General features: G+C 40.6%; 1 protein-coding gene across 1 annotated transcript; it reads left to right on the forward strand.

The window, feature by feature from the left end:
• The first annotated feature begins 2,418 nt into the window (after positions 1-2,418).
• FBXO30 (F-box protein 30) lies at positions 2,419-25,374 on the forward strand. The gene is given in 8 exon segments (XM_048489219.1): positions 2,419-2,645; positions 10,383-10,484; positions 16,618-16,722; positions 17,421-17,533; positions 19,619-20,523; positions 20,525-20,806; positions 20,809-21,678; positions 22,692-25,374. Coding segments are annotated over 4 exon segments (2,244 nt in total). The 5' UTR covers positions 2,419-2,645; positions 10,383-10,484; positions 16,618-16,722; positions 17,421-17,533; positions 19,619-19,635; the 3' UTR covers positions 22,896-25,374.
• The last annotated feature ends 1,306 nt before the right edge of the window (positions 25,375-26,680 follow it).

Here is a 26,680-nt window from a genome sequence, read left to right on the forward strand (position 1 = left end):
AAAAGTTGACATTTATTCTAGTATAAGTGTTTGTGAGTCAGTATTACTTCTTGCTGGGCACTATGAAAAACAAGCAAATTGTGCATCATTTAATCTATTATATTTGTTATCAAATCAATATATATAGTGTGTGTACAAACTGTCATGAAGTCACAGCTGACTTCGGGCAACTGTTAGGATTTTAAAAGTGCCTGCTTACATTTAATCAAGCAAGAGTTAACTGTTGAAGTCACAAGCTCAGAATCACATGAGCTTCTGGAAACATCTCTCTGCTTTTTCTTCCAGCAAAAGTTGAAAGAGAGACACACAAACATGGATAGACTGCACAGAGACCCAGACTGAGCTCTTGCATAGAGTTTGCTGTTCTTATATTTAGTTCATTTGTTATCCAGTAAAGTTCTACTAAACAACACACTTGCATCTCTGATAGATTATTTACTCTGCTAATACCAACAGCAACCCTGTAGGGAAGGGGTGCTGAACTAATTTGTTACGAAGGATCGATATGACATAAATGTGACTTGGAAATGCCAGGCCTGGTGTGGTGGCGGTAGTTGCATTGGCTGGCAAGCCCCCAGTAGGCTCAACAGCCCAGATTAGCATGGTGAGAGGGATGGCTGCATTGGCTAGAGCCCACAACAGGCTCACCATCCCAGATCAGCACTAGAAGGGGAGAGGCTACCTTGACTGTTCAGCCTGCAGTGGACTTGACAGTCCAGTACCAGGTTAGGGTTGATGACTGCCTTGACTGATGAGCCCGCAGCAGTCTCAACAGCTCAGATCAGTACTGGGGGATATGGTTGGCATGTGTATGTGTGTGTGTGTGTGTGGGGGGGTATGACTGCAGCAGCTGGTAGCCCACAGCAGGCTTGCTAGCCCAAATTGGCATGGGGGTGTGGCCTGTCAGGTCAGATTGGGAACAGAGGCATGGGTGCCTGGACTGACCAGCCTGCAGCAAGCTCACTAGGCCAGATCAGGAGATGGGTGGGTTCCTGGACTGGTGAGCCCATAGCAGGGTGGAGTGTGTACCTAGACTGGCAAGCCCTCAGTGGGATCACCAGGCCAGATCAGAAGTGGGGTGGGTGGGTTGACTTGCCAGGCCAGATCAGGATCAGAGGGGTTGCCTTCAATGGCTCACAGGCCTAATAATCCCTATCAAGGGGACGGATTTGGCCTCTGGGCTGCGTGTTTGACACCCCTGCTGTAGGGTTTTCAAGGCAAGAGACTTGTCTGACTTCATGTGGGCTAAAAGTTCTGAGGAGTGTGACTGGCTCAAGGTCACTCAGCAGGCTCACGTGAAGGAATAGGGAGCAAACCTGGTTTTCCAGAGTAGAGTCTGCTGCTGTTAACCACTACACAACGCTGGCTACTAACATAGGGTAGAGATATAGAAACAAACATTGTATAAAATATTTGTAACCATCTATGACCTGGCAATGAAGCTCAAGATAAGAGACAAAATGAAGTGGCCTCTGTTGGTCTGTGATGTCATTTCTGCTCTTGGTCATTCAGTTGGGCAGGTATGTCAGTGCCTGGGTGCCACAAAGAACAGTAGTAGCGGCCCCCTTCTGTCTCCCTCTATACAGCGGATGAGGAAGAAGAGAATGGATAGGCACACAAGAGTGCACGCCTACAGAAGGCTTCTTATGGATAATCTTGTCAAAAGCTTCATGTTTACAAAAGTTGTTCATATTTTAAAATGATGTAGCGGTGAAGTATACCAGGTTTGACTCTTTCTGACAAATGGCCTGATGCCTTGGTTGACAATTCTGTCCTAGGCTTATGAAGAATTATGAATTTTCTGCCCTAGGCAGTCATTTCTCTCAGCAAACTCTCTTCTCAATACAAAGCCACAGCCATTTCCCCAAGACACATGTAGCAAGCAGCAAGACAGCCAGAACAAATGATACAGTTTATTTTCTTGTTCACCCTTCAGCGTAGTTATAATGTATTAACAATGGTCTCTAAAGTTGGCCAAGCAGGTATGCAGAACAATCTCATAATAAAACTCCTATGCAGTCCCATCCTGATACATATTTCACTTGGGTGGGGCGCGAGGATTCTACGGCTACACGAGTCCAGAACAAAATCTCCAAACAAAAGCCATGTAGTAATTTATCAAACTAACAAACACAGAACAGTAAATATTATTATTCCAGAAGAGTAACACAACTCAAAGTGTTTTCATATGTTCCATGCTGATTGTATCAATGTTAACTAGTTAACTTCGAACATTTTTGGAGAATGAGGCCAATAATAAATATCCTAGCCAAATAACGTCACGGCCAAACAGGGGTTAAAAAGACGCCCCCGCTTTCTGCTTTGGGACAGTCTCGACCGACCCCCTTGCAGCCAGTTCTCTTTTCCTTTTCTTTTTCTGTCCTTGCGTCATAGACGCTCACGACTCGCCCCGTCGCAGCGACAACAGCGCCTCCTGCAGCGCCTCCCCCCTTCTTTTACGACACTCCTCCCTCAACTGCCCCGCTGCATGGAAGAGGGCGCGAGGGAGCCGGAAAGCGACGTTGTGAGCCAGCACTTGCAGTCTTCCACCTCACCGGAACCGGATCGAATCCTAAGAACGTCTCGGAGGGGCGGGCCGCTTGTCTCGTCTTCCTCCCACCGAGCTCTTCCACGCGCGCGAGCGGGTGAGTCTCCGGGGAGGGAAAAGCGGGAAGGGGGCCGAGGGCTTCCCTGGCAGGAGCTTTGCGCTCCCGACGCTGCTGCTCCCTGCCGGCCGAGGGGTAAACAAATGGCGGCGGCATCAGCCACAGCCTGGGGTTGGGGATTCCCCTTCTCACCCCCGGTCCCGGCGGGGGATGGGCCTGGTCTGGGTTAGACTGAGCCGAGGTTCTGGTCTTCAGGACTGCGGAAGCCCGTGGGAGCTGAACGAGGTTTCCCCGGGAGGGACTTAGTGGCGTGGCTGACAGCTGGAGCGCTTCTTTAGGACGCTGCCCTGGAGGGTGTCGCGGCTACTTTCTTGAGACATTTGCGTGGGTTTCCCTACATAAGCTGTGTTATGTAGGAAAAGGGGAAGGGAAGCAACTTGGAAGGCATGCAGCAGTGGAGGCTTTCCGCAGTCCCTTCCTCTTCTCCCTTTGCTTTTGGTGTCCGCGAGAAACAATGGCTGTAGTACGGATGGGGAGGAAGGGGCCGCCTCTTTCTTCAGCCCGGTGCGGATTGATTAGCATTTTCGCTGCAGTCATATGTGGAGCCGCGCGAACACACCCGCGGCCGGCTCTCAGTGGTCAGCAGCATGCCCCTTGTGCCTGGTGGCCAAATAACAGTTGCAAGTCATCTCGTGGCAAGCTCACCTACCAATCACCCCCATCCCGGCAAGGTGTTTAAAATCCTTTTCTAGAGAGAGGGGGGGATGTTTGGAGTTCACAGTGGGGACTTTCAGCGTTCTTCTGGGTGTATGCCAAAAAATTAAAAACACAGAACTGAAGTTTTTGCCTTAGTTAGTTGCTCCAATAAGAGGTATCCTATGAAGGGAAGCACGAGCCTTAAAAGGAGGCAGTTTTGCTCCTCAGCTAAAACGAGGGGAGGGAACAGAGAGCTGCTTTGCTCTGTTGCGATAGAGAGACCAGTGCTCTGTGGAAAGTAGAACTGCTTTCCTGAACAATTTCTTATTCAAATATGTTCTGCTTACATGTCGAATAGGAAAACACTCCTCGTTGAGCCTTTCAAAAGGATGAACTTTAAAAAGTTTGTTAACTGAAAGCAAAATACGTTAAAGCTAAAAGCAAGATTGGAATACGCAAATATAATTTTTGTAAAATGAGTGAACTGTGAAATTTAAGAGTGGTCTGTTACAACAGACGTTTGCAATTAACATCATTAGTTGAGAAGCACATGTAAAGACATTGCAAGTTTTTTGAAAGAAATCCTCTTCCATTTTTACAGCCCAATCCAGATGTGAGGGAGCTCTGCGGTGGCTGAGACTGGTGTGGCAAAGGCAGCACTGGACTGCCTCCAATGGGGTTTCGGGCAGTGCAGAAAAGAGTCAAAATTCAGAAGCCTCCTGCTGCCCAAAAGCCCCATTGAACAAAAAGACTTACTCCACTCTTTCCAGTGGCGCAAGTCAGCAGGAGGAAGGCAGTAAGCCTCGACTCCACCTCCAGGAATAGCCCTAGCCTAGCCTAACTCCTGCTGCGCTGCATTCTCTGCGACACCAATGTAGCTTTGGAGCGGCATTCCCTTCTGGTTTTGGGTGCTGCAGAGTTGTGTGGGACCCACCTGCCAGCATGTTTGCTCTCTCTGCCAGTGTAGATACCGCTTACTCTGATAGGGTGGGCAAACATGTTGGCACAGGCCCCTGCCACCTCTAAGCCTACATTTGGCTTTTCCATCTGAATTGGGCCGCAGGTTGCAATCTTCTGTCACAGTGCAGTCTTCAGATAATAACACTTCATTGGTGAATAAATATAGGTAGAATGTATGATGCTAGAAAATAGTTTTTTTTTAAAGTCTGGAAATCTTGAACAATTGTAATATAAAAATAGTTTGTAATGTTTCCTGATAGAGTGTGTGTGGGAACTTGTTTTAGCTGAGGCTCATTCCGCACACGCAGAATAATGCACTTTCAAGCTGCTTTCAGGGCTCTTTGAAGCTGTGCGGAATGGCAAAAACAGTTGTGAAAGCAGCTTGAAAGTGCATTATTTTGCGTGTGCGGAATGAGCCTGAGTCAAGATTGCCAGCAGTCCTTAAAAAGGTTTGCGTGATAACTTCTATTCTCTGAATGAACTTCTGGATTCCAAATCATAGAGTTAAAGGTGCCATATAGGTCACCTATTTCAATTTCCTACTCAGTGCAGACTCAACCTAAAGCATCCCTTACAAGAATTTATCCAGCTGTTGCTTAAAGGCTGCCAGGTGAGAGGAGCTCATTATCTCCCTAAGTAGCCAATTTCACTGTTGGGCAACTCTTACTGTAAATTCTTTTCCCTAATATCCAGCTGGTAACTTTTTGCCTGTGATTTAAACCCATTATTGTGAGTCCTATTCTCTGCTGTCAACAGGAACAGCTCCCAGCCCTCCTAAATAACAACCCTTCAAATAACTTGAAGAGAGCAATCATGTCCCCCCCCCCCACCTCCTCTTCTCCAGAATGAACATTCTGTAGTCCCTCAGCCTTTTGTCAAAGGGTTAGTCCTCCAGGCCCCAGATCATCCTCATCACTCTTCTCTGTACCTGGTTCATTCTGTCCCATTCTTTTTAAAACAAGGCCTCCAGAACTGTGCACAATACTCCAGGTGTGGCCTGATCAATGAGGTGTACAGCGGGACTTTGAAATCTTGTCATTAGGATGTTATGCCTTTATTGATACACACTAAAATCGCATTAGCCTTTTTTGTCATTGCATCACACTGACTGCTTATATTTAACTTACAGTCCACTCATGCCCCCAGATCTTGATCACATGCACTGCTACCCAGAAGTGTACCCTCTATCCAATATTTTTGAACCACATTTTTGCTACCCTTTTGTTAATCTTTGCTTCTACTTTTTAAAGTAGATTTGACCAAGGAGATTTTCAGAATGTAAGCTTTACAGTATTGGTGGCGAACCTATGGCACGGGTGCCAGAGGTAGCACTCAGAGCCCTCTTTGTGGGCACCCGCACCATCGCCCTCGGCAGTGGCATAGTGTCAAGGGGGCGAGGGGTGCGCAATGCACTGGGTGCGTGCCCCTGCGAGGGCATGGCAAAGGCATTCCAGGGGTATGATGGAGGTGTTTCGGGACTTTGCAGGGCAGGGCGGGGGCAGACAGGGGCGTGGCAGGGGTGCAGGGCGCACACGTGCCCCGGACGCAGTTTTCTCTTGCTCCGCTCCGGCACTCGGTCTCTGAAAGGTTCGCCATCATTGCTTTAGAGAGTCTGCAGTTCTTTTGTTAGAGCTTTGACTCCTAAAAGCTTATACCCTGGTAATCTTGTCTCTAAGATGCTGCTGCACTCCAGTCTTGCTCTTCTACTGCAGACCAACATGGCTACCTTCTGAAGCACTTTTTAAGGAGTAATCATACAGTGTACTAGTAGATGTTGTAACTAGGCAAATTATAATGTATATTTTCCCCCCAAACAGTTGTGGTTGAGCAACTTTGGGGATACTTTATTTTTGTGTACTATTAATGATTTATGGAATGTGTGTTGACTTTTCTACCTCTTTCAGAAATTACATTGTATATATATTACTAGACTTTGAGAACAATATTAAATTTATTATTTGACAGTTATTATCTAATACTTAATATTAAAAATCTGGAGATGTGAAACTGGGGAAGGGAAGGTTGTTTAGTGTCTGGAGTAAATTCTCTTGCTTACTGAACAGATGATTGACCAGCCAGGGGTCTGCAACCTGCGGCTCGCCAGATGTTCATGGACTACAATTCCCATCAGCCCCTGCCAGCATGGACAATTGGCCATGCTGGCAGGGGCTGAGGGGATTTGTAGTCCGTGAACATCTGGAGAGCTGCAGGTTGCAGACCCCTGGACCAGACTGTCTAAAGCTGTGGCCCAGTCTGTTTAAGAGTTTGACCCCCAGTCACGCAAGCAGCATCCCACTTTTCAGTTTCACAGGCTGGTTGCAAAGGTATCCTCCCCCTGCCCTTTCAACTTTTCTGCACAAGACCAAACTTAAATGGTTTTGTATACTTGACAGCTGGAAACAATTCATTCATAGTGAAAAATAACAGCCTAAGCCAGACGTTGGTTTACCAACTGTTTGGACCAGTAAATGAAGAGAATCAGTGGCAGGTTCCCTCATTTTATCATTAACATCATTTATTTAAAAGGCTATGGCTGACCCTGCTGTCCCAGGATAGAAGCCAAAGAAAAGAACTGTTCAGTGCTGATATATAGAAACTCTCTTTAACATGACTGAAAATAATAAATGTAATGATTTATTAAAGTATAAATGTAGTTGTTTTGGATTAGTTATTTTTGTAATTAGCAAAGTATACAACCAATTGATTATTAATTTTTTTTCTAAATAACATTAATACTTTAAACATATTTGATAGCATTTTACCAAAACCTGTTTTTAATGACTGGGTCAGATGTTCAATCTTACTCTCACTCCAGTTCTATATTATAACTAAATTTCTGTCCTATATTTCTACTCTGAATTCATTGACATGGATGCATTGTAATTTTATCCCTGGTTCTTGGACTGAATTGTGTCAAATATAGAACAAAAAGGTTTTCTTTGAAAACTTATCAGTATGTGCTCTATAGAGAAATATTTCATAATTAAATTACTTGAACATTTAGTCAAGAGCCAGCATGGCATAGTGGTTGAAGTGTTGGGCTAGATCTAGAAAACCCAGGTATGAATCCCCACGTAGGCATGAGTAGCTGAGTGGTGGTGAGATTTTGGACAAGGGTATGCCAGTTTAGCCCTCTGAGAATTGAGAGCAGCAGTGGTGTAGTGATTAATATCAGGTGCACTCTAATCTGCAGGAACCGGATTTGATTCCCTGCTCTTCCACTTGCACTGTGGAGGCTTATCTAGGGAATTCAGATTTGCCTGTTCACTCCAACACACACCAGCTGGGTGATGTTGGGCTAGTCACAGTTCTTCTGAGCTCTTTCAGCCCCACCTACCTCACAGGGGGCTTGTTGTGGGGGGGGGGGGAGGGAAAGGAGATTGTCAGCCCCTTTGAATCTCCTTAGAGATGAGAAAGGGGGGAATATAAATCCAACTCTTCTTCTTCACTTTGCTAGAGAAACTTGCTGGGTCACCTTTGGCCAGTCACACACTTTCAGTCTTAACCATGGCAAGTATTTGGATGGGAGACCTCCAAGGAATACCAGGGGTGTGATGTGGAGCTATGCAATGACAAACCACCTCTGAATGTCTGTTGCCCTAAAACCCTACAGGGTCACCATAAGGCACTTATGACTTGAAGGCAAAGCATTCGCAATGTTTAGTCACTTCAGATGTTTAAATAACAAGGGCATTTTAAAAGACAAAACACATTTTATACCATCCTGAACATTATTTCTTTTTGTGAAAAGGTGTATTTTTGAAAAGGTATATTTCACTTCAACCCTTTCTGTTTTCATAAGATTTCTCCCCCTCCAATTTTTAGTCATGTTTCCTTGGAAGCACCCTGACTCTTTACCCCTCCATCCATCTTCCGGGCTCCACCTATAAGTCATAATCTACTACAAACACAAGGCAGTGATGGGTAGAATACTGTTCTTTGTATTAGGCTCGAATATATGATGTGTTTACTGTTGTTTATTCGTTACTGCTTAAAAAACTATAGGTAAGAATTACATCTTTTATTTACAGACTACTAGTGATAAGCTATATATACTATTAGCTAATGATCAAGTGTGGATTAGTTCCGCTCATGTTCGATTGGGGCTGTGGTGCATGGTGAAGTGCTGTGTATGATTATTCTGAGGTTTTCCTGTGTTTCAGGATGCTGACTCCCAGGCAAATGTTCCTAAAGATGTAAACTTTCTACAGATTTTGAAGCCATGGGCAGGAGTCCTCCCCCATGGGGGGGGGGGGGGGATACATTTTGTGAAAATTGAAATCTGTATTATATTTTATAAAATATAAATTTACATAACTGCTTTAAGATTACTGAATTTTTGTAACTTTGGATATCAAACTATGCTGTTTGGCTTATTTATGAAATTTAAAACTATAAATGCTGACATTTGTGATAAGCAAAATTGAGAAAACATATCCAGTGTTTCAGAAAGAGCTGTGAACTCCTGAACCTTTATGCTATATAGCACATGTATCTTCAATTTGACCACTTGAGAGATAGGAGGAAAAAGTTGGAAATAGTAAACACAATTGTAGTAAGCAAGGGAAGCATATTTGCTGTCATATTAGGGCTAACAGCATACTTAGCTGCATGAATTCAGAGTTCTTGTTTGGGGTTTCATATCAGTTTCTGGCCAGGGACTACCTTATTAGGTTGAAAAGTCAGTAGATGATCAACAGCAACACTTTCAGGATCCTTATCAGATATGCCTTCTTGCTCTGTTGTCATGCATGAAATCTCAAACATTTTGCATGTTTAGCATGTTCTTTGCCAGGGACAGTCTGGATAAACAATGCAATGCATCACATACAAATAAGCACTTTCACAGCCTCATACTGTTGGATAGATCTGTGGAAAGAATCTTTATTGTCCTGAAAAGTTAAGCTATATAAACAGTTACCTCGGAGAATACGGAGAATAGTGATAGGAATTAAATTGGCAGTGTAGATTCTCCCCCTACTGGTCTTTAATAAAGAAGCACTGTTGTTTAGCATAAAGTTGGTGGTCATGAAGGTGTTCAAAATCATCTGGGTATAAAATAATGTGCAAAACTAGTCACATTCAGAGATAATAAGACAGTTGCTAGTGGAGGAGTGTTGTTTGGCAAGTAAAGCTCGGCCAAGATTACAATATATATATATATATTTATATATATATTAGAATGCTAGCCAGGAACATAAGTAATTATGCTGTTGACAAAAATGACATTATTCTGGAAGACTTGAGTCCCATCCTTTCAAGAATGCTCTGCCCGATCAGACTTTCATAGTAAATATCATGGAATTTGTACTAGTCCTATGCATTTAATCATGACTCCTTACATTTGCTTTGTACTTTCACTAATCTCATATGGTCCAGTCTGCCAGTTAAGGATCCTCCCTAAGGTATTTTAAAGTTTGTTGTTTGGGCTTGTTTGGAGGTTCTAGCAGGGGAGCGCAGCTATCGGATAACTCTTGACCCAAGAATCCAAAATACCTCTTCTATCTGGGATACGTCTCTTCTTCCAATCGAAAGGCCAAGAGTTTCTTGGGAGGGACGACATGGAGCTGTGAGGGAGGTAGGGGACACCGCCACCAGCCAGCCAGATCAAATGAATTCAACTTCTGGCTATCAATGGTGACAGATGTCGCATTGCATTCCGCCTCACATCCTTTGTGCTTGTTCAGGCTCTGTCTAGCTTGAAGGTTGGTTTATGAGGAGAATTTCTTGCTTCAAAGTGTTTTGTGCTGTTTCTATGCTTTGGGTAGACTAGGGTTTGTATGGTTTGTTTGGTTGTTCTTCTTTGTCAGCAATCTTGGCCAGAGTTATGGAAAGGCAGTGTGTATACTTTTTCCTAATAAATACATCTGGAAATATCTCCAGAGAGACCTGGCATAGGGTGACTTCTGTTAAATGAAGGGTGTGTCTTGAGCCTAAGTCCCATGGGGCTGAAGACCAAGAGCTGTAGGTACTGCCATTGGCGTTGGATGATGTCCTGATGTGATAACAAAGACTGCCATTTACGTGTGAAAATTCTTTACTGTGGGATTTCTTAAATGTTTGACTGGAATTCCAGCCATGATCATGTTTATCCCTTTTCACACTTTTCTGTCTTTGCAGATCTGTTACAGTTGAGGAGCGAATAAATTTAAGAGCAGAAGTGCCTTACACATAAGATTATCTGCCTGTCTGCTTGACTTCCCTGTGTTACCGTTTCATCAGGTAGAGTATTTCTGTATCTGAGCCACATTTTAAGCTTACTTGTTTTTTATGTGGTTGTCCTATAATAATACGTTGTATGATGTGAGTGATTGTAGCAGGTGGTAATAAGCTCATGAATACTTCTCGTTTAGAATTTGTGTCAAGATAGTAGTAGAGATTGCCTAAAACTTTGGAACTCTTCCCCAGGGAAATTCATCTGTCTCCCTTGTCTGTAAAAACATTTTTGTTTTGCCTGACATAACCACAATAATTTCATTTGTTTATGTGCTTCTTTGCCTAATATATTTAACCCATCTTATATAGCAGTAGGTCATCTGTATGCAATCTTACTGCTTGTCTGTGAAACATTCTAATTCATTTCATATAAATGTAACTTTTATATTGCTGCAGCAGTATTTTTCCTTGGTTACATATTTAATAGTTAAGCATTAACAGTTTTTATTTATTTAATTTGTGTCTAGCTTGCCTTTCTGATTAAGGCTGAGGGCAGTGAGTGTAGAACTTCTGATTTTCTGTGTATAACATTTTTGTTATGTGGAAGTTTGTCTAGTATCACTTGTTCAGTGAAGTATAAAGTCACAATATGTTTGGTCCTTGTTCTAGAAATCCAAAAAGTATATACATATGTGAATGGTGCTTTTAATCTCAATTATTCTTATATAATCAAGGATTCAAAGGAAAGATTCCTGTTGTTAAAGAGATAGAACCATGATCAAAGATGATTTTTTTAAAAAAATCTAGCATTCTCAACAAAAGTCAAATCAAGGCTTGAATGGCATAACATTCTTTTTTTAAAAAAAATCCATTATTACACAATATCTTTATCTGTTGATCTGTAAAGTGCCACATTTTACAAAAAGATTTTTACTTTGCCTTTTGGGGGATTAAACTATTTCCAAACAAGTAGTGTTTAAAGAGTAAAGGTGCAACAGCTCTAAGGCAGTGATCCTCTTCCATGCTCTGCTCCTTCCTGCTGCCTGGAGCCTTCACCAGTGAATAGGAAAAAAAACCACCACTGACCTTAAATAAACAGAGAGTTAAATGTATCAAATTAAAAAAAAATCTTTTGGGGAGGAGTTATAAATCACTGTTTAGAGTTTAAAAGTGTAGCTATAGTAGCTGGGTACACAAGAGGAGGGCAAAGAAGGATTTGAATTACCCTTGGAATACTAAGAACTTTCTATTTCAAGTCATTATTATGATCATAGTTGTTTGTACAAACATTGGTCACTGGTCTGTTTGCTACAGTTGTGACAGAATTTCCAAGCACATTTTGACAGTTCTAGTCAGCTGACAGTAGTATGTACAATAACATCAGGTGATCTACACCTTTGGAGAGTAGTGGACATTACAGCAGAACTGTGTGTATTTTTAGGTTTCTTGGTTGGTAACAGGCAAGCATACTTACTTAAACATCTCAAATGAACTGAATCTATCTGCTGACATTGCCTAATCAAAAATGAACAGCTGTTCTTTTGAGGTTGGTTCATTGGTGAGATCATGTGCATTGATTTCCAGTTACCTTAAACACAGTGAAAAGAATCAAGCTTCACTGCATTAGTGAGTGTGGCTAAGTGAAGAGCAACATTTATTTATGAAATACTCTGGTGAAGAATGAAATGTTATTTTGTAAATATACAGTACTCCAGCTTGTGTTTTCCATTGTCATGTCACAGATTGCAATGTAACAACCCTAATTAACCAAGTTAATATATATTGTTCCTCATATGCAGTCGTAGTTGAGCAGTATGGATTGATCTAAATTGGCAATGTATTATGGCTTAAGGGTGAGAGCTCGGGTAAAATCAAGTTGATCCTTGTTGGTACCTTATCTCTGCGACTGGCTCTTTATTTTTATATATATATATATATATAATTCTAGCTACAAAAGAACACAAACGTTCACCATCAATTTACTTTTCATTTAATAGAGAATGCTCTACTGATCAGTATTACCAACCCTTATTTCTAAACTGAGATTCTTTATTTTTTATGCAATAGAGGTGGGGCAGGACAACTATATAGGACAAAGAGCAGATTAATGCAGAAAATCCCCTAAATAACAAAAATACGGGAAGGAAAAAACACTTTCCAGCATTAGTTTAAACCACCACCTGTCTGCAACAGTCAGACATGCACTTTTGGGACTCATGCATATTATATTGCTTATTTTATAAAATAGTAAGAGACATAGCTGCTCTGAGTTTGGATAAGGACTTTGTTCAGTTTTAAATCAAACTTTTTTTTGCTTGCACTGTTAACTACTATCTAATTTTAAAATGTATTTATTTAATTTTTTGTGTATATTTACGTTGCCAATTTAATTTTTCTTTGTAAATTATTGCCTGTAACTTTGTAAAATCCGATTTTTGAATATGAAAGATTATTTTTTCGCCAGGAAGCCGCCGAATTTTAGAAAACATTTGTCACATCACATAGCACAATAATAATGTGATGTGACAAATGTTTTCTACAAGGCTATTTTTTTACACAGAAAACCAATCTTTCATAATTTCCTAAGAATTCAGTTTTAAGAAGTTGCAGACTTATATCAAGTTTTGAAAAATTAATCTATTTTAAAAAAACAGAGACTTTTTGTAAAACTTTTTTACATTTTTATACATGATGCAAAAGAATCATGTAGTCAGAAAAATAATTTTTTTAATATTATACATTTTCTGAGAGTCAGCTGTTGAGGTTTGAAACTCCGCGTTCATCAGGCTAAGCAACCGGTGTTGGCATCTGGCAGAAAAGATTTCTTGAAATCCATCTTGAAATCTCTTGAAAACTTTGCTTGTAAAGAGCTGTAGATAGCACTTTAATTCATAGTCAAACAAGAAATCACAGAAAGGGGTGCAAAGGTGCCCCCGAAATATGAAAATTTAAAAAATAACATAACAGTCATACTATATGACTGTGGTGGCGAACCTATGGCACTCCAGATGTTCATGGACTACAATTCCCATCAGCCCTTGCCAGCAATTGTAGTCCATGAACATCTGGAGTGCCATAGGTTCGCCACCACTGCAAATAAAGGAAAATAGAGACTTCTCAAGAGTGAATACAGATTGCATTTTCCTTTTCTTGGATTTCATCACAATTTTCTTTAAATACCAACTTACGTTATCCTTTGACAGAGTTGCAAACAATATACTTTTCCATAGTATTTATATATTATCACCAAAAATTATTTGTTGTTAGTTTAGAACCACTGCCCACCTTGAATTCCTGAGAGAACACTATAGGTTTAGAAAGCATTTTAATGCCTCAAGGGATCTCCCACCTCTGCTTCTTGGAGGGTGAGTGTTTTTGAGTTCAAGATGAAGATGGCCTCCATATTCTTTCTGCCTCTGCACTGATTTTTATTTTAGGATGGTGTAGCTGAGGCAAGGATGCCCTGTGCCCTCAGACGCTTTTTCTCCGTCATAAACCAGTGTCTCATACTTCATTCATTCTTGTCGCTTGTTCTGTTTTCATGTTTCTCTTTATTGTGCTCTTTCATGTTCTGTTGCTCTCCCTCCAGATCCATTCCGTTCTGCCTCATTATTCTGCGCTGCTTTGGGTCTGTGTTGCTAGTTTTGTTTGATCTCTCTGCAGCATTTGACATAGCTGATCATGAGTTGTTGACCCATTGATTCACCAGTGTTTGATTTTGTGGGACAGTCCTTCAATGGCCGACCTCATTTCTCCAAGGCCAGGGATAGAGGGTGGGATAGGAGTTCAATGCCCATGCCTTGGTATGTGGAATTTCACAAGGGGCAGTTCTTTCTCCAATGCTTTTAAAAATCTTTATGCACCCTGTGGAGAAAGTGGTGACGTACCACTTCTCAAAATGTGGGTTAGGATTTTAAAATGCACAACAAAAACTCAGAGGCAGAAATTTTAAATAAAATATTTTTGGGGTTTATTGAGAGCTGCAACTTCTCAATAAACAAAATAATAGGAAGGAATAATCAACCATAAACAACGGTAGCATAGCATGAAACTGCAAGCAAAGATCAAAACAGAAAATATTGTGAACCAAGCTGGTCTGGCAGAGTTTAAGTTATTCAAAACAACTATGATAACATGCAAAAAACAAAGATACGCTCAGGCAGTACAGAGTAACAGGCAATAGAAACAGAATGAAAAGGAAGGTAGATCTAGAGTGAGAGCATTGAAAGCAATTATACAAAATTATTGCTGTGCTAGCATAAACGAACCAATCAAACTCTCACACAAATTTACAAAGTCAGCAGAGTGCAAAGACATTGTTACCACCAGGCATAATGCTTAAGGAAGGTCGTTAAAGTCCTAACAAGAAAAAAAATACTTGCAGCTGGGGTGTAACTCCCAGCTCAAACAGAATAGAATTAAAGTGACAAAGGCAATTTCTCCACACACACCCTTGGCCAGATAGTCAGAAGTTTTGTGCTGGGTTGACATCAGAACTTTGATGATACCCAACTATATTTGTTGGTAGGTGGCCAGCCAGATACTATCCTGGAAAGTTGGCTAGGTACCTGAAGGCTGTGGTGAAGTGGTTAAAATACAGCCATTTGAGATTGAACCCAGTGAAGACACGGTCCTGTGGGCTTAGATTCTGACCCCTGTGGTTGGGTCTGAAGGGGGCTTAGATTGGGGAGTTCAGTTTCCCAATCTAGATTGAGTTCAGCTGTAGCCATCTGTCTTCATCAGGAATTTAGGAGTGATTCCGGATGCCTCCCTCTCTTTAGAGGCTCAGGTCATGCAGACAATCAAGTCGGCATTCTTCTACCTTCAACAAGCTCAGCAATTGACCCTTATCTGACCCATACCAACCTAGCCATAATGATCCATGCAATGGTCACCTCTAGACTTGACTACTGTAGTTTGTTCTTTGCAGGGCTCCTGCTGAGTCTGCTCTGGATACAACTGGTCCAGAATGTGGTAGTGCGGGTCCTAACGGGGACCCAGTGTAGACCCCATACAACACTGGTGCTTGGTCAACTGCACTAGCTCCAGATTGAATTCAGGATCAAGTTCAAGATGTTTGTTTTAACCTTAAAACTCTGAACAGACTGAGACCATTGTATCTTTGGAACCACATCTTCTTATATACCCCTCAGAGCACTGTGCTCATCAAATTCCTATATGTTCGTGATCCCTGGCCCTAAGTGCCTCACCTTTAGAGAAATTACCAGGTTTGTACAACATTGTTTTTAAGCCATTATGTCTTAAGGAAATCAATACCATATCGTCCATGTATAAGACAGACATCTTCCAACCACCATGAAAGTCTTTGACAATACAAAAGACGTGCAATGTTTCCCAGCCTGAAGCTCTTTAAATATTAGTGTATATTATTTGTTTATTCAGATTTATTCCCCACCCCCCTCAGTGGGGCTCGGGACAGATAACAAGAAGTCATATATACGTTTATAACAAGGAACAGTTAAAATAGATTAACTTTATAAAATAATAAACAATAATAAAATGGTCTCGTAAGCTTCCAGTAGAACTGACTCTTCAAACTAATAGACCATCTACAAAGTAAGCAGGGAGAAGGACTGAAGGGGTCATTTAGAATGGGGAGGGCTCTGTCAGGTAACTGGTGGATGTAATAGAGCAGCTGAAACTCTTCAGCCATATCCAGCAGGCAAGGGCCATGGCCGAAAAGGCAAAATTAGTGCAGAAAACTAACAGTATACTCTTAAACAGTTGCATTCTTCTAATCCCATTGACTTCAGTGTACTTAGAAGTGTGTAACTCTGATGATAATTGCACCTCAACTCATTATTGTCTGAAATTCCATAAATATTCAAAATATTATAATTTTATACACTAGCTGAGTTGTAAATGATTCATTTGATATTGTTAGCAATAAAAAGGTTTAATATTTATTACATATATTTCAATATCCCTAAAAAGTTCATCCTACCTCCATGGTTTCCAATTTTCTGGAAATTATACCTTTATATCTCTATTCATCTCCAAATGTTGATGTTCTGTTTAAAACATATTTTCAGATTGAGAAACTCTATTAACATTTATTGCCATCTTCTTATGGGCATAGTAACAACCAGACAAAGGAAGGGGAGATTCAGATATCTTTCAGCTTCTTGCATATTTTGAGCTTTGCTTAGTGCTTTTATTTGATTATCTCTCTTACCAGTATTCTGTCAGTGGGATTGTCCCCCTCCTCTGCATATTCTAAGAATGGAGGCTGTACCAAAAAGAGGCTCACTCGCTTTGTTCAGCATTAGAAGTTCTTGATCTGGTGAGTTATTTTTTCCTGTTACATCTGAAATTGTACTAAATACCTCCATGCTGCTTCTGTAACCCAATTTGGCTGCCTATTGAAGCAACAGAATGAACTTGAGTGCATACATATTGGGTAGGTGCCTTTAGACACATGTTTTCTCAGTCACCCCTCTGCAATATAAAATTGTAATAATGGTTTATCTTAAAAGGACAATTGCAGTAATGTTTCAGAGAAATGTTTTGAACATTTGGTGCACTGTGTCAATATTAATTTTTAAAAAACTGTCCTTTTGGGAGAAATTATCTTAAAGTGAGGTTAATGTTGAGATTAGTTATCCAACATTGTAAAAATGTTAAAGCAGAGATTATTTTTGATACAGAAATCTTGGGAATTGGCCAAAAGGAGAGGCTGAACCCCCCCCCCCCCCATTTTGTACCAACGTGTCTGAGAAACTCACAAGTTCTAACTTTGGTTAGAGTATTTGTAGGCTTGCTATTATATGTATAGTTGGCCAACAATTTTGTGTACATTGTTTTACAATTTTAATTTGAAGATAGGAAGGCATGTGAAACTAATCTTGATCTGTGTAGTATAGTTGGTGTATGTGTATTTTCATTTGGGTACCAAGTGTTGAAATATGGCATATTTAACTAGTCCTAGGGATGTAATAGTGAACTAGAATGTCTATATTATGCTGTATGTGACTCTTCCAGGAAGACTCCGTTCCTTGATCTGGTGGTGATTGTGAAGTGATTGTCATCCTTTTCTTCAGTTGTTCAGTAATCATACATGGTCTAAAGGAAGCCTTGGGAGAGCAAGTTTTCTGGTACGTATGTATCTGGGCAAGGTTTGGTTTATCTGAAGATATAAAGTCTTAACTGTGGAAAGTATTTCTGATGTATATATGATGGTACTTTTTTGTGGGTGTCTTTTATTTATTTATGGTTTGGGCCTTCTTCTCTGTATTGTATCAGCAGCTGGCTTGAGTTACTTTATTCATTCTGCAGCTATCTTGTTGGGCTGTTCTCTTGCAGTCAGAGACATAAACTAGGTGAGTGGATCAGGCTGGATGCTAATACTGCGTTATTTCACAGATAGTTACTAATGGTAGATTTTTATGTCAGTTATGGGTTGACCCCATTCAATGAATTTGCCTTGTGCCAAAACTTTGGGGGGGATGCCATTGAGCCTTTCTATGAACACAAGAACTTTTGCACACAGAGCATTACTCCTGTCCCTAATACATTCTGAAATGGCCTTCATGTTGTTTTTAGGATCCTGTGTTCCCCAGGAGCAGTGGGTGGCAGGAGGGATTTGGGGCTGCACTAGGAGGAAAGAGGTGAGAAGGTTGTGTTCCGTGGGTGGAAATACTTCTGTATTTGGAAAACGCTTCATGGGATATATCCTTTCATATTTTGTAAAGTAGAAAAGGTGTAATGAATTCTTCTCGATTGCTGCTTTTTGCTTCCCTGTTCTAAGAATAAGAGTTTTAAAAATATGTTTAAATCTTAGTTATCTTTGAGACTTCATGCAGACAAATTTAGCTAAATTTGACTTTGATTTTCTGAGGGTCCATGCAGATTTGCCCTGTAATCTTTGTATACAGCTGGGGCCTTCTGAGTTGTCTTGTTTCCTTCTCTTGGTAGCTTGGCATTTTTATTAACTTCCTTATAATGTAATGTTTTAACAGCAACCTCTAATACAGAACAAGGACTCTGTTTATAGGGATGGAGAGAAGAGTGAGGTGGCATGTATAAGCCTGTACACATGCCTGAAGGAGGTCTCAGGATTTAGATGGTAGATGGGAAGTGCTGCTGAGTGGGTAGTCACTGTTGTATCTGCATAGATAAACTCAGGGCTACACCATATTTGATCTGTCAAAACCAAATTAGAGATTAATGCAAGATTTTTATTGTTCAATTTATGCAGACTATCCAAAAGAATGCTAAATTCCCCCTAACTTTTCACCTTGACAGGCACGAGGCAGATGTTCTGAATTAAGTTTCATAACACCAATTGGTACTTACTGGAAAACAAGTGCCATTGTATTAAGTAGAGGCTCAGTCACAGAAACATGTTCACAGTACTGACCACAGTCCTGAAGGAATTTTACCCAATTTTCTCACTTTCTTTCCAGGATTGAGAGATCTGGCTGCAGATAGATTTAATTCATGAATTAAACTTTTATGCACAATATTTTGGATAGGGAACAAGTCATTTGTATATTGTGTGTCTCTGTTTTACTCATGTCTAAATATGACATGTTAAATAATTTAGAGACATTGCTAAAGGAGGAAGGAATGGTATTGAAGAAGAGAAAGGTTAGACAAGCATGGCCCAAGCAGGCTATGGTAATATTTAAGCATGACAGTCTCATTAAGGATCCACAAAAACTTGGAGCAAGCCCTGCTTCTACTGATTATCACCTTATGGCAATTGTAAATAATGACAGACTGCAAAATTCACTTTTGGGACTAAGTGTCACTGGAATTTCAGAAGCAGCCTGTTTTACAGCTTGGGGTTACTGTTAAGAGTCACCCTTAGGCATATGCTAAAAAGTGCAGTCCCTTTCCTGGCTCAAGTTGAAGTCTAGGCACAGCAGTCAGGGTCTATGATGCTGTTGTATGGCTGGTCTCAGGACCCATAGAATAATGCTAGTTTCTATTGCTGTTTCATACTGCTTGTTGTTTATGATGCATGTTATGCTGGAGGTGGTGCAACTAAGTCTGACTCATAAGAGTCAAGTTATCACTGAAATGTTGGGTTTTATATGTGGTATTCAACTTCCTGCTTTGTAATTGTACATGTGGATAGTGTTTGATTTTTTTTATCCTATCAACCCCCCTCCCCCAATTTCCCCAAGAGTTAAAAAAAAATACTGACACACTTCTGTCTTTATCACACTCCCTAGAATTGAACTTTCCCATCATGGAGGAGCACCAGCATCTACATTGTGTCAACTGTGTCAGTCGGCGTTGTATGACCAGACCAGAGAATGGCATTTCCTGTGATTTAATTGGTTGCCCTATGGTCTGTGGAGCCATGTTTCATTCATGCAAAGCTGAAGAACACCGCCTTTTATGTCCACTTGAAAGAGTGCCTTGTCTGAACAGTGGCTCAGGTTGTCCATTCACTGTAGCCAGAAACAAAATTGCTGAACACCTAGAAATTTGCCCTGCAAGTGTGGTATGTTGTACTATGGAGTGGAATAGATGGCCAGTTAGTTATGCAGATCGTAAATCTTATGAAAGTCTGAGTAAGGATGTTGATGAAGTCGAACAGTTGGACATGGCTCTTGCCCTTCAAGACCAGCGAATGCTCCTGGAATCCCTCAAAGTAGCCACTATGACATCAAAAACAGCTGATCAGGTATCAAAATCAAAAGAACAGACTTCTGATGTGAGTGCCCCAGATGTCACCCTTCCAAATGGCTTGATGCCAGTAGATGAAGAGTCATATGGTGCACTTTATCAAGCTACTGTGGAAACAACCAAGAGTTTAGCTACAGCATTAGATATCCTGAACACAGCCACTAGAGACATTAGCATGTTAAGTTCAAAGCTCGGCATTTCACCATGTGAAGCAAGTGAAGATTGCCATATTAAAGCACAAAATTGTAATAGAACTGTACAACATAAAATGACAGAGCACGACTGTCCAGATGAAAATAACATGGGAGCAGCTGGTGGCATTCACTTGGATGTCTTGAGTCACAATGTGCAAGTGGAACAAAATGGCTCTAGTGACTTTTATGATTCCATGCACAGCACAGAACCTTGTATATAATGCAGCCCCCTGTATAACCTTCCACAGTCTTCTGTTCATGCTGCAACAGAATGAAGAACTAGGAATGTCTAATTCAGGGCAATCTGATGTAACAAATGGTGTATGTAATTCTTGTGATGAAGCATCAAGTTCTTGTGCCCCCACTTCTGTAGCAACACAACTTAAGGAAGAAATACATCTGCATAGTTTGCCTAATGGTAGTATTAATCATGTTTATGTACCACGTGGCTGTAGTGAAGAAGACATATTACAGAGACAAATAGAACAAGACAGGCTCAGAAGCATAGATGTATTTTCTTTAATTCCTCACCCATTTCTTACAATTTTCTCACAAATCATTATTTCACTGCGCCAAAGGATGACAAGGCAGTGGATACATCAGATTTGGAAATAACTGAAGATCCTATGGGTCTTCAGGGTATAGACTTAATCACAGCAGCTTTGCTGTTTTGTCTGGGAGATTCTCCTGGTGGTAGGGGAATATCTGATAGCCGTGTTGTTGATGGGTATCGTGTTGATTTTGGAACACAGACATTTTCTCTCCCATCTGCAATCTTGGCCACAAATACAATGGTTGGGGAAATTGCTTCAGCTTCTGCATGTGATCATGCCAATCCGCAGCTTTCAAATCCAAGCCCTTTCCAGACACTTGGACTAGACTTGGTACTAGAATGTGTAGCTAGATACCAAACAAAGCGCTCAATGTTTACATTTGTTTGTGGACAACTGTTTAGACGAAATGAGTTTTCTTCACACTTCAAGAATGTGCATGGTGATATTCATGCTGGCCTCAATGGTTGGATGGAACAGAGATGTCCTTTGGCTTACTATGGATGTACATATTCTCAGCGCAGATTTTGTCCTTCAACACAGGGGGCAAAGATCATTCATGACCGACATCTTAGGTCATTTGGGGTTCAACCTTGCATATCTACTGTGCTGACAGAGCCTGATAAGAGGTGTTGCTTAGGACTGCGTAGTGACCATCTGAGTAGTCTTCCTTTTGAGGTTCTACAACACATTGCAGGATTTCTTGATGGATTTAGTTTATGTCAACTCTCACAAGTGTCACGATTAATGAGGGATGTATGTGGAAGCTTACTGCAGGCACGTGGAATGGTCATACTACTTTGGGAAAAAAGAAAGTATCCAGATGGAAGTTCTTCATGGCAAATAAAAGAAAAGGTTTGTATTGATGCTTAGGTGGCAGGAATTGCCATTACCTCTACTGGAATTAACATGAGTTGAGTTTACAATACTCAGGAATGAGCCTATGCTGATAACAGAATCATACTCACTGCCTCACCAAGGCCACCTGGCCATGCTGGACAGAGGCCGATGGGAATTGTGGAAGTTCCTTGAACATCTGGAGAGCCTATGAGGTCTCCCCTACCCCTGGTCTAGCTGAAGCATCTATGATTTTCTTCTTTTCCTCTCCTTGAGATATACAGGCTTATAGAGGAGCTTGCAGGTAGTATAACAACTTCGCAACTCTTATTCAGAGAATAATGCTTATCGGATGAAAAAATACATAAAAAAGCAAACCCCCTAAACATTCTTAATTCTGCCATGTATGGCAGGTGATTACTACTGTGCTTAGCTTTACTCTCACCTCCTTGTCTCAATTCTCCGTCTTGCCTTCTACTCTGAGCCATATACATTGGTCTTCACATTTTTCATAGAGGCTTACAGGTGCAATGCCTAATATGTGTATTTCTTATCTGAAGATATAAGTTCTAACTATAGACTGGGCTTTGGTCCTGAGCCTTGTTCCATTTGTGTCCTTGTTCATCTGATGCAGAGGTAGTCCCTCTAATGCAGTGGTGGCGAACCTTTGGCACTCCAGATGTTATGGACTACAATTCCCATCAGCCCCTGCCAGCATGGCCAGTTGGCTCTAGTGATTGCTGCTTTAAGGCTCCAAAAATACTGGTTTTGTCTGCATCTACATTGCAAATGTTGGGGCTTTAGATCAAAACCCTGCCAAGAGCTCTGCAGAGATTTCCCATAGGATTTAATCGACCTGAAAATGTTTGGATATTCAAAGAAAGCTTACACCCCACCCCCCATATCTTTATTGGAATTCAGTATTTTTTGGATTTTCTGAAAATTTTCTGGTCTATTAAACCTGTATCTGAAAAATACTATAAAATTGGTGCACATCTCTAGTCTTTAATAATATTATTTTTATTTTCTAGGTGTGGCGCTTCAGCACAGCCTTTTGTACCGTAAATGAATGGAGATTTGCTGACATTGTAAGCATGGCTGACCATTTGAAGAAATGTAGTTATAATGCTGTAGAAAGACGAGAAGAGGCTGTGCCATTGCCCTGTATGTGTGTCACAAGAGAGCTTACGAAAGAAGGGCGTTCGCTGCGCTCTGTCCTGAAACCTGTACTTTAAATATGAAGTTACTCCAATTGCACATGCTCAAGCACCTGATGTAACCTCTGTAACATTGTGACACTTTATTTACTAAAGATTTCTAGAGAAATCTACTCTGTCATTATGTACATAATGTTTTGAAGTGGCATTTATTTTTTATATACTACAGCATGTTAGGAATGAATGAAATTCTGGCCTCTCTAATGGGTTTTGAACAAACATATGGAACCAAGCTGGACAGGGTAGTTTTATATAACTTATATAATTTACAGATTTTTCTGTAGGGATTTTTTTCTGACTTAATGGTGCCCATTTCTTTTTATTGATTTCAGACTTTTAGAGATATGCACATTTTCAGACAGGAACTTGAATTGTGTAGAGACAGGAATCTGATCAGACAACTTGTATATTTGGTCACTGCAGATTAAAAATATGCAGATATAAGACATTTAAAAGATTAAATGCTGTGTGTATCTTTTTAAATAATGCTGTGGCCTCTCAAGATACCCTGGCTCAGCTCAAATTAGTATCTAGTTGAGGTGATATAGGACATGTGCTTTCAGTGCTTACTGCAAATGAATAGGGGACATAATCCTCAAACTGCTGAATTCAATGATAAAGACTCCATCTGATTTTAATGGAACTGATTTGCAGCAGAAATTTTTCTAAATAACATTTCTTCTTGATGGTCGATATAGGTTACTATTGCTAACAGCCTTATGAGGAAAAATTGGTTTGTTATATATTTACACCTACACTGGCAATTGAGTAAACTTTCTCCTGTTAATGGATGAGGTGAATGTGAACAAAATTCCCTTGGCTTCCTGTAATTCAGAAACACAGGATTTATAATTTTAGATTAATAAACCTTGCAATTGACTTATGATCCATGATATTGAGAGAGCATCTTATTAATATGCCTACAGATACAATACATGACTTCAAGACTATTTCAATTCTATAGGACTCTGATTCTGAGCATACTTAAGTAAGCTCCATTGAAACCATTGGATCTTCTTTCCAAACAAATGTGTTTAGAAGAGAGGTGCTGGTATGCCATCTTTATAAGATGAAAACCCATTTGTTGCATAAAACATATCCTAAATGTATGTTCATCCATTTCAGAATTTCATATTTTTCCATAGTCTTCCATTGGGGACACTGTGTTTAATGTTTACTGTAATTATGAGAATGCCTTTATTAGTGTAACTTGGGGGCTTTCAGACTTGATATTACTGGAGGGGGTGGGGGGATTTGCACTTGGTAACTGTATGCCACAGGCTGAAAACAGACCAAGTTTGTATCTATAAATAGGGTATTCCATTTTTAAAAAGGAAAAGTATTGAAAAGGTTTATTACAGAAATGGCTACATTTGTAATGAAGTCATTTTAGTATATACTTGATCAAAGGTTCACATCTTCAAAATATACAATTCTAGACTGGGAAATACTACTTTATTCATAACTTGGGCTGATACCTTTAAAAATATTAAGCCTCATTCTCTTGTGCCATATATTGAGACCACCTGGAGTTTGAATACTTCCTTCACGTATTTTCTGGAATGCCTGGATGTTGGGATCAGTTAACTGTTCTCACAGAGCTGCCTGTCTCATTTGAAGGGCCCAGAGGGAAAAAAATTCTTCAGCCCTGCAGAATCTGGTCTTCAGTTGATAGTTGAGTGTCATTTGTAATTGTCATAGTTGGGAGAAGAAAGAAGCCTTGATAACACACTGAATTGTCTTTTGTTGGTGTGACTAACCAAGGCTTAGGAAGTGTTTGTCTTCAGCAGTGCATCTGTGATGTTAGTTGCCTCTCCGTCTTCTAAAAAGATCTGTCTGAAATAGCCCAAACTATTCACTCAATAGGGTTTAAAAGCTGTTTTCTGTATCCTGTTCATGCATTAAATACCTTATTTGTGTGTATTTGGTATTCTTACTTTTTTCCTTATTAGTGGGTAAAAAAAATGCCTTCGGTTAAAAAAAAGGTCTTGGTCTTTTGAGTGACTACTGAGTACTGCTGAGGCTCAGGCTAGAAAGTTGAACAGCTGAACCTGTGATTAATAACTAGTTCAGTTTTGTTGCAATAACTGTTTTGAATAATTTGTTCTTGACGTTACATGCACTTTTATTTTCGAATCTAGATACTATGTTAAGCCTTTAAAATCCAGAGCTATTAAAAACATTAATGTTGTTCAAAAAATCTTGTTTTATATAATTTTATGTGCAGGAATACAATACAAATCTAGGATACCAGTATTTCATACTGCTATGCAGTTTTTACGAAAAACATCAGTGGGATATAGATTGTCACTACATTTTTGTTCCCTTGTAATTATTCCTTACATTTTATCTGTATGTGAAGTTTGTCTTTGTGCTTGGTTCCTGCTGCATAGCCTTTTCTTACCAACATGACACTTCTTTTGAAAAGTTTTCAGCTAATACCATTTTTTATTGTCTGATAATATCCAAATTAAACAAATATGCCATTTCCCTCTTATTTTGTGCTTGCCTGATTTTTTTCCTATCTTGATCACAAGAATGATCTATCTGGTGTTGAAATTACATTTTTTTTGCCAGTATGTACTAGGCTGGCATAAAGATATTTAAGGGGTGAACACACACATAGAAGGGGGCTGTAACTTAATGGTAATGCATCTGCTTGATGTGGAGAAGGGCCTAGGTTTAATCCCTGGCATTTCCAATTAAGGAGACCAGGTAGCAAATAGATTATGTCAAAGAGGTCTGCCTGAGACCCTGGAAAGCCACTGCCAGTCTGAGATGATGTACTGACCTTGATGGACCAATGTTCTGATTCAGTATAAGGCAGCCTAATATTTAAGGAGGTGAACTATCACTATCCAATATGATTTCTATAACGTAGAATGTCCGATCTCTTAATACACTTGACTTGGAAGTCTGCTGAAAGGCTGAATTATATTGTTCCTGTATTTATGTTGTAGAATTGTGATGAAATATGACCATTTGACTGACAGTCATTCTAGCGTAATATTTTATTGTTCAGACCTCAGATGTTTCTCATAAGTCTTAAGCAGTGCTGGTGTGCCCTGATGTCACGTTGGAGGCCAAACCCAAAATGTAGGAAGATGTAAAATTTCTAGAAATTTTGAAGGCATAAAGAGCTTATCCCAGTCGAAACAGGCGAGAGAAAAGGGCGGCAGGTGGGGGAGCTAATTCTCTTGCTCTTTTTCCCCGTTTGGACTGGAGAGAGCTTCATTCCCAGTCCAAACAGGTATGAGAGTAGTGGCAAGTTGGTTAGAGGCCTCTGAAATTTCTTTTCCCCCCCCTGTTTGGACTGGAGACCTTTATCCCCAGTCCAAACAGGCGAGAGAAAAGGGCGGCAGGTGGGGGGGGGGGGCAGCCAGGTTCCTTCTGTGCTTTCCTTTTCCCCCCATTTGGACTGGAGAGAGCTTATCCCAGTCCAAACCAGGCGAGAGAAAAGGTGGGTGGGACAGCCAGGTTCTCTTCCTGCTCTCTTTCCCCCGTTTGGACTGGAGAGCTTATCCCAGTCCAAACAGGCGAGAGAAAAGGGGGCGGCAAGCAATTCCTTGCCTTTCTTTTCTCTGCTCTTCCCGTTTGGACTGGAGAGCTTATCCCAGTCCAAACAGGCGAGAGAAAAGGGCGGCAGTCAGGGTTCTCTGTTCTCCCTGCTCGTTTGGACTGGAGAGCTTATCCCAGTCCAAACAGGCGAGAGAAGTAAGCAAGGCAGCAGGTGGTGGTGGTGGGGCAGCTAGGCACTTCTGTCTTTTTTTTCCGCTCAGTTTGGACTGGAGACCTTATCCCAG

Source organism: Sphaerodactylus townsendi, linkage group LG01, assembly GCF_021028975.2.
Source record: "Sphaerodactylus townsendi isolate TG3544 linkage group LG01, MPM_Stown_v2.3, whole genome shotgun sequence".
Classification (NCBI taxonomy): domain Eukaryota; kingdom Metazoa; phylum Chordata; class Lepidosauria; order Squamata; family Sphaerodactylidae; genus Sphaerodactylus; species Sphaerodactylus townsendi.